The 8,640-nt window shown below is 75.3% G+C and overlaps 1 protein-coding gene across 1 annotated transcript in view; it reads left to right on the forward strand.

The window, feature by feature from the left end:
• H696_05690 (serine/threonine protein kinase) overlaps nucleotides 1–8,640 on the forward strand; it is a gene marked incomplete at its 5' end in the record, with an annotated part of 10,867 nt that overhangs the window by 806 nt on the left and 1,421 nt on the right. The window contains 4 exons of the mRNA XM_009499508.1: nucleotides 61–1,508; nucleotides 1,793–8,143; nucleotides 8,286–8,449; nucleotides 8,527–8,557. Coding sequence (XP_009497783.1) covers nucleotides 61–1,508; nucleotides 1,793–8,143; nucleotides 8,286–8,449; nucleotides 8,527–8,557 — 7,994 coding nt within the window. The remainder of the gene's footprint in view (nucleotides 1–60; nucleotides 1,509–1,792; nucleotides 8,144–8,285; nucleotides 8,450–8,526; nucleotides 8,558–8,640) is intronic.

Raw genomic sequence — 8,640 nt, forward strand, 5'->3', positions numbered from 1 at the left:
GCGGCCGGCGGCCCGGCCCCGGCCGCCCCCCGGCCACGCCCTCCTGTGGGTGTTCCTCAGCCTGCTGGGCCTGCTCCGGGCCTGCCAGGCCGCCTCGCCGGCGGTCCCCCTCTCGGACTTCCACACGGTCCAGGTGCTGGCCGGCCCGGGGTACGGCGATCGCCAGCGGAACATCCGCCTGTGCGACTTCTTTTCGCAGCGCCTGCTCATGGCCGGCGACACCGATGGCTTCGACGACATCAGCTACATGCAGGTGTACTACTCGGTGCGCACCGGGCCCGAGGGCAAGCGCCAGGGCCACTTCGCCGGGCCGCGCGCCGTGCGCTTCCTCCCGGCCACCTATGCGCCGATCGCCTGCTTCAGCCAGTACCCCTTCGCGCCGGGCGGCCCGGACCGGGTGGCCCTGCACTCGCAAATCGTGTCCACCATCCCCCAGGTGTACAGCACCCCGGCCATGGTGGGGAACCTGCTCCTCCTGACCAGCGACCACTACGCCGACAGGATGCAAGTCTCCGGGACCGAGCATGTGCTCATCTTCGACCGTGCCTCCCCCCCGCGCGTGGGGGCCCACATCCTGAGCATCGCCCACTCGACCCTGCTGCTTACCAAGATCACCGACGGCGTCAATGTCGAGCCGATCGCCCACAGCCCGCAGCTCGGCCAGCTCCGGCTCCTGACGGCCACCGACCTCGATGGCGATGGCCAGGTGGATGCCGTGGTCGTGGGCCGGCCGACGCCTGACCTCCCCGGCTCGCCGGAGGCCCTGTACTGGCTGAGCAATGTCGGCCGGCAGCCGGCGGCCAGCCCCACCCCCCTGGCGGATGTGTCCATGCTGTACCGGCTGCCGGCCGGCTTCCGCGCCGGGCAGATCGTCGTCGGGGACTTTGACCAGGACGGCCTGGCCACGGACCTGGCCGTGGCCTCCGGCGCCGGGTCCTCCGGCCCGGAGCACATCATCTTCCTGCTGTCGTCGGATCTGGCCGCGCCGGTGCACCTGTCGCTGGAGGCCATGACCGCCGGCGACCCGGCCCTCGGGCAGGTGCCGCACTCGGCGCGGCAGCCCAAGATCGCCCCGGCCCCGGGCCTCCCGGCGCCCGGGGCCACGGGCCTCCTGCTGGCCCATGGCAGCCGGGTGTGGCTGGTCCCGGGCCCGGTGCGCCCGGTGGCCGGCCGCGCGTCCACCCTGGACCTGGTGGCGGCCGGGGCATACCGGCTTCTGCCGGACTTCCCCACCGCCACCGATGTCTGGTGGTCGGTGGCCACCGGCGACGTGGATGCCGATGGCCATCTGGACGTGGCCCTGGCCCATGGGTCCGTGCCCGGCCAGGTGTGGCTCCTGTCGCGGGTGAACGCCACGCCGGGCTGCCTGTGCGGCCCGGCGGCCAGCTGCCAGCATGGCGGCTTCTTCGAGCAGCCCCAATGCCACTGCCACGACCCGCATGCCGACCCGGATGTGGACTTTGCTCCGTGTGAATTCTGCCGGCCGGGCTTCTTCCGTTTGGCTGCCGGTGCGTGTCGGGCCGCGGGCCCGCCGGTGTGCGGCCCTTTCCCCCTTGCCCGGTTGGTGCCCGTAGCCGGATGCCTGGCTGACCGTCTGCCGTCGCACATCCCCCCCCGCGCACTCATGCGTACATCTGTGCCTTCATGTGGATATATATATATGTGCACACTGGCATGCATTTCGCCGCGCCCCCGCGCACTCATGCGTACATCTGCGCCTTCATGTGGGTATATATATATATATGTGTGCACACTGGCATGCATTTCGCCCCGCCCCTCTCGCGCTGCCCAGATGACCCTTGCCAAGCCTGCCACCCCTCGTGCGCCAGTTGCCTCGGCCCGGCGGCCAACCAATGCCACTCATGCCCGGAGGGCAGACCCCTCCAGCAGGGGGCCTGCACCGAGGCGCCGGCCTCGACGCAAGTGAGCGTCACACTCCAGCACCCCGAGTGGCCCTTCTATGAGGCGGTGCTGGGCGGGCCGGTTTCCGCGCCGGGCGGGCCCTCCCAGCAGCCCCACGTCATTTGGCAAGGCACCGAGCCCCTCTCGCAAGTCGGCATGGTGGAGGGATACCTGCGCATCGACAGCCACATCATGGTGACCCCCTCGGCCGAGGCGCTGAGATTCCTGCAGGGGCATCTCCCCGGCGGGGTGCTCTCCTTCCGGGAGGCCCCCCTGCGCGGGGGGTACCACGCCACCAGGCACGCCGCCACCAGCATCGCCATCGGGCCCCTGGGCAAGTACCACCAAAAGGTCCCGCTCGTGTGGGCCCAGCCCCTGGTGTCGGCATGCCTGGCCGCCTCGCCATCCGGCATGTGCCAGACCTTCCAGCAGGGGGTCCAGATCGCCGAGGGCGAGGTGACCCTCGGCCGGGTGGCCGGCCCCCCAGGCTCCCAAGCCGTGGTCCGCATGCAAATGGGCCAGCTTTTCGCCGACCGCCAAATCAGCCCCCACGCCGTCCTCTCGGTGCAGTGGCTCGCCGTGGACAATGACTTCGGCATCGAAACCATGGTGGCCCTCGTGGAGCAGGCCCCCCCGCCCCCCGGCACGCCCGGCCCCTCGGCCCCCGGCTGCCAGCTGCTCTGGTTCCCGATCACCAACCCCGAGCCCACCTCCGTCCTGGCCGCCCCGGGGGAGGTTCTCCGGTCGGATGTGCCCTGCGGGCGCCTGATGCCCATGCTGTCGGGCCCCGGCCAGCGGCCGTCCTTGCTGTTGGCTCCGCGCCGGCCGGACCCGGCCACCGGGGCCCTGCTGCTGCTCCTGCGCAATGCCGCCTCGGGCCATGTCTTCCGGCCGGACTTCCAGCCGCCGGTGGTGCTGCTCACCCTGCAGCATGTCGGCCACGAGCCCGGCACCCCGGACCTGGGCCCGGTGGTGGCCAGGCCCGACCCGCTGGCCATGGGCCCCGGCCGGGCGCGGGTCTTCCTCTGGTCCGGCGCGTGGCTGCACCTGGTGGACCTGCTGCTGGACCCGGCCGGGCCCGGCACCCACCAAGTCCACGTCCAGCACCAGCCCCTGGTCCCGCGCCGGGACTTCGACCCCTTCCAGGGGCAGGACCTGGAGCTGCTGGTGCTGGATGTCGAGCCGGACGGCCACTCCGAGGTGGCCATGTACAGCCCCGCCACCGGGGCCGTCACCCTCTTCCGCCGGGCCTCCGTGGACAATGGCTGCGGCTGTGGCATCGCCGGGGCCTGCCGCGTGCCCGCCGGCTGGAGCCCGGGGGCCGTCTGCCCAGCGGCGCTGGCGAGCGCCCGGCACCCGGCGCCCGGCCGGCCGGCCCGCGCCCAGGCCTGCGTCCACCAGCCGACCGCCCTCCGCGCGGCCGACCTGTGCCAATGTGCCCCGGGGTTCCTCACGCCGGACCCGATGGGGGAGCTGTGCGGCCAGTGCGATGCCGCCGGGCCCGGGGCCCAAGCCCGGCCGGCCCCCGACCCGGCCCCCGACCCGACCCCCGACCCGGCCCCCGACCCGGCCCCCGACCCGGCCCCGATGGCCCAGCCCCCGGGTGCGGCCCGCTGTCACGGCGACTGCCCGATGGCCGGGTGCCTGGTGTGCCGGGAGGCCGGGTGTGCTGTCTGCGAGGCCGGGCTGCTGCTCACCGAGGCCGGCCAGTGTGCCACCCGGTGCGACGACCCGCACGCCCCGGTGCTGGATGGCCAGCGCTGCCAGGCCATCACCCCGGCCGAGGTGTGGGTCGCCGCGCGGCACGTCCCCCTGCACGCGGACTGGGCCGCCATGGATGCCGTGCAGGTGGCCCGCATGCGGGTCCTCCAGTCGACCGCCGGCGCCCGGCTGCCCATGCTGTCCCACACCCACTTCCTGCATTTGGCCACCCTCCGGCCGGAGGACGGCCAGCGCGAGGACTGGCTGGTGTCGGTGGCCGAGCTGCTGCCGGATGGCCGCCCGGCCGAGCCGCGGTCCATTCGCCTGGCCGAGGCCGTGGCCTTCATGCGCGACTACTGCACCAGCCGCTTCGAGTCGCAGGTGGCCTCGGCCTCGTCGGCCACCTGCCCGGCGGGCGGGCCGCATGGCCTGCCCGGCCTGTCGGCCGAGCGTCGCACGCGCCCCGGCTGGGTGATGACCAGCCGCGCCGATGGCCGGGACCCGGTCGCCGCCGCCGCCGCCGCCGCCGCCGCCATGCGCGGCCCATCGGCCGGCCGGTCGCCCGGGCCCGAGCACCCGCCGGGCGCGCGGCCAAGCATGTCGGCCGCCGGCGGTGGCGGTCCCCCCCACCAGTGGGACACCGTGCCGGTGGGCTTCCTCCCGGGGTTGCCGCGGCCGGTGCCCATGCCTTGGCTCGCGGCGCTGGAGAAGGCCCCGCCGCCGGGGGCCGCCACCGCCACCGCCACCGCCACCGCCACCACCATCGAGCCCGGGCCCCACCCTCCAGGCCTGGCCAAGCAGGCACTCAGCCAGATGCTCGACATGGCGGTCCATGTCATGGCCATCGGGCCGGGGCCGCCGCCGCCGGCGGCCGGCAGCCAGCCCCCCCAGCCAGCGGGCCTGTGCGATGTCACGGGCCAGGCCCTGCCCCAGGTGTCCCACCTCCAGCTGGCCATCATCCAGCTCCACTCGCTCAGCGTCACGGACATCGACGTCCTCCGGCATTGCTGGATCCAGGTCCTGCCCTTGCCCTTCCCCGAGGCCGAGGTCTTCCTCGACCAGACGGCCCACGTGCCGGGGTCCACGTCCTGGGGCATGCGCCTGGCCCGGCTGCCGGCCGGGGCCGGGCCCGATGCGCGCGAGGACTTCCTCCTCATCCACCGCCATGCCCTGCCCCCCGTCGGCGGCGGCCTGCCGGGCACGTGCGATTACGTGCTTGTCCGGCTGACGCCCCGGCCGGCCGGGGCCCTGCCCTGGTACCAGGCCCACCGGTCGACCATCCTCGGCGTCCTCTTCGGGTCGACGTCCCTGCAGAGGCTGGAATCCGTGCGCGATGTGTACCCCTCGCATGCGGTCCAGCAGCCGGGGCTCCTGCTGGCCACCAGCAGCAGCCCCTGCCTGTGGCCGCTGGCCCCGGATGACCTGGCCATCACCAATGCCGTGCTGGTGCCGTCCAACCTCGGCGACCAGACGCGCGTGGCGCTCGTCCGCGCGGACGGCCTCGGCGACAGCATTGTCGTGCTGGACTTCACGTGCATCATGCAGACCCAGTGTCTCACGCACTTGCCGGGGCCGGACTCCGGGGGCCCCGGCCAGGCTGGCCCCCTCCGGCCGGATTACGGCTGCCCCATGCAGGTGCTCGAGCGCGAGCCGATCACCGAGGAGGTCATCCTCCAGGTGCTGGATGTGGATGGCAACCTGCTGATGGACTATGTCCTGATTTACCCCGGCACCGGCCGGGTGGTGGCCTACCTCGTGCTGGACAGCCACCATGGGTCCCTCCGGCGGGTGGTCATGCTGCCGGGCCGGGACCCGGCGGCCGGGGCCGCGGCCGCGCCCGGCCACTCGCCCCCGCCGCCGCCCCGCCCCGGGGCCCTCTTCCTGGCCGACATCGACCAGGATGGCCATGTGGAGGTGGTGGTGCTGGACCGGGCGCAGGGCCCGGGCCAGCCGGCGGCCAGCCTCACGGTTTACGCCCGGTCCGACCAGACCACCGGCTGGTGCCCGCCCGGGGTGGACTTCGACCCGGCCGCCGGCCAGTGCGCCTGCCAGGACCCGGGCATGTTCCTCAGCCCGGTGACCGGCCGCTGCGAGTGCATCCTCCATGCGGCCCCGGCGGCCGGGCCCGGGGCCCGGGGGTGTGTCTGCCCGCCGAGCATGCGGGCCACCCCCTCGGCGTGTGTCTGCCAGCCGGGCCTGCTGCCGGTGGCCAGCGAGGCCACCGGGCTGGCCCTCTCGCCGGGCCACTGCGCCGCCTGCCATGCCACCTGCGCCATGTGCTCGGCCAGCCGGCCGGGGCTGTGTGCCGCCTGCCGGCCGGGGGACCTGCTGCAGGCCGGCACCTGCGTGGCGGCCTGTGCCCCGGGCTTCGCCATCAGCCCGGACGGCCGGCAGTGCATCGCCTGCGCGGCCTCCTGCGCCACGTGCACCGGGCCGGCCGCCCAGCAGTGCACCTCGTGCACCGGCAGCCACTTCCTGCCGGGCGGCGTGCCCGGCGCCTGCCGGGCCTGTGACGTGGCGTGCGGCAAGTGCGTCGGCCCGGCGGCCTCGCAGTGCATCGACTGCGCGGCCGGCTGGCTGCGGGCCCCGGCCGGCGAGTGTGTGCGCACCTGCCCCGAGGGCACCGGCCTCTCGGCCCCCGGGTCCGGGGTGTGCGCCGCGTGCGCCGATCCCGGCTGTGCCATGTGCCTCACGGCCGAGGCCGGGGCCATCTGCCAGGCCTGCCGCGAGGGCTTGCAGGTCGATGCCTCCGGCAAGCGGTGCCTGCAGTGCGATGTGTCCTGCGACACGTGCAGCGATGCCGGGCCGGCCGGGTGCCTGACCTGCGCGCCGGGGCGCCTGCTGCACGAGTCGGCCTGCGTGGCTGCCTGCCCGGCCGGGACCTTCGCCAGCGGGGCCCTGTGCGACCGGTGCTCCAGCCGGTGCGCCACCTGCAGCGGGCCCCTCTCCAGCGAGTGCCTCTCCTGCCCGGCCGGGTGGCTGCTGCAGCCGGACGGTGCCTGCCGGCCGGCCCCCTGCCCGACGTGCGTCTGCAATGACCCCGCCTGCGAGGCCTGCAGCCCGGCCAACCCGGATGAGTGTCTCCTGTGCGGGCCGGGGCTGCTGCTGCTGCTGCCGGGCGGCACATGCGCCAGTGCCTGCCCGCCCGGCATGTACACCACCCCGAGCGGCGACGCCTGCCTGCCCTGCCACGCCTCCTGCGCCGAGTGCTCCTCCCACCGGTCCAGTGCCTGCACCGCCTGCCCGGGGGCGCATGTGCTGGACCGCGGCCACTGCCGGGAGGCCTGCCCGCGGCTGGGCTTCTTCCAGGAGGGCACCGCCTGCACGCCCTGCCACGGGTCGTGCCTGGCGTGCGCCGGGCCGGGCCCGGACCAGTGCGACCTCTGCCCCCGGACCCATGTGTCCCATGAGGCTCGCTGCTTGGATGCCTGCCCGCCGGGGACCACCCCCCTGGCCGGCGGGTGTACCCGGTGCGATGGGTCCTGCGCCCAGTGCGCCGGGCCGATGGCCGACCAGTGCACCGCCTGCCCGGCCCGGCCCGGGGCCGGCCTCTGGCAGGGGGCCTGCCCGGCCGGCTGCCCCTCCGGCACCTTCCCCGAGGCCGGGGCCTGCCTGCCCTGCGGGCCGCACTGCCTGGAGTGTGCCGGGCCGGCCGGCGTCCAGTGCACCCGGTGCCGGGGGGACCTGCTCCGGCACCCGGGGCACGGCTGTGTGGCGGCCTGCGGGCTGGGCTTCGCCCCGGTGGGGGCCCAGTGCACGGCCTGCCAGCCGGAATGCCGGCACTGCGACCCGGCCCCCGGGCATTGTGTCCAGTGCCCGGAGGGGGCCCTCCTCGGGGCCACCCCCGGCACCTGTGTGGCCGCCTGCGCCGGGGCCCAATTCCCGGACCACACCTTCCCCCATGCGCCCCGGTGCGCCGACTGCCATGGCGATTGCGCCGCCTGCGAGCGGGGCCCCGGGCCGGAGGACTGCACCCTCTGCCGGGCCGGGGCCCTGCTCATGCCGGGGGCCGGGTGCGTGGCCGACTGCCCGGCCGGCTTCTTCGAGGGGCCGGACCCGCGGTCGGCCGGCGCCGGCCAGTGCGCCCCCTGCGCGGCCGGCTGCGCCGCCTGCACCGGGCCCGACCCGGGCGCCTGCACGCGCTGCCTCGATGGCCGGCTCCTGCTGTCGGGCGTGGGGGGCTGCCTGCCGGCCGGGGTGGACACCTGCCCGGGCGCCTGGCACACGGACGCCGCCGGGCGCCGGTGCCTGCCCTGCCCGCCGGGCTGCGCGCGGTGCGACGCCTCGCCGGACGACTGCCAGCAGTGCGGCCCCGGCTGGCGGTCCATCCGCCTGCTGGACCGCCAGCCCACGGACGCCAGCCCGGCCGGCTCCGGCCCGCGCACCTGCGTCGACGACTGCCCCGAGGGCTGGTTCGCCCCGGGGCCCAGCGCCGACGGGTGCTCCGCGTGCGACATGTCCTGCGCCGTGTGCCGCGGCCCGGGGCCGGATGGCTGCCTGGCCCCGGGGTGCGAGGGCCCCGGCTCCTGCCGCAACAGCCGTACGTGTCCCTTCGCCCCCCAAGGGGGGGGGGGGGGTCGTTTGTTGGGTTTAATGGCCGGGCCCTTGGCTCTTCTTTTCCTCCTCGCCCCCCGGCCCTGCCACTTGTTTGTCCGCGCCCTGACTCACCGGCTCCCCGGCAGGCGCGCTTGTCCTGCCCATCGCCCTGTCGCTGGGGCTGCTGCTCCTGCTGCTGGCGGCGCTGCTGGTCTTCTTCCTGCTCTATCGCCGCCGGCTCCGCCGCCATGCGGCGGCGGCCGCCGCCAAGGAGGCCCATGCCATCCCCCTGCGGCGCCTCGGCAACCCGGTGCGTGCCCGGCCCATCCTGCGGGGTTTTTTTTCCCCCCCGACTGCTCACCCCCCGTCGCACGCACACCACACCAGGAGGACCTGACCGTCATGAACACCATCATGGGTACGACCGCCGCCGCGAGCCCGACACCGCCCCGGCACCTTGCCACTGACGTCCCCCCCCCCCCCCCCCCCCCCCCCCCCCCC

This window comes from Fonticula alba (genome assembly GCF_000388065.1).
Source record: "Fonticula alba strain ATCC 38817 unplaced genomic scaffold supercont2.13, whole genome shotgun sequence".
NCBI classification, from domain to species: Eukaryota; order Rotosphaerida; family Fonticulaceae; genus Fonticula; species Fonticula alba.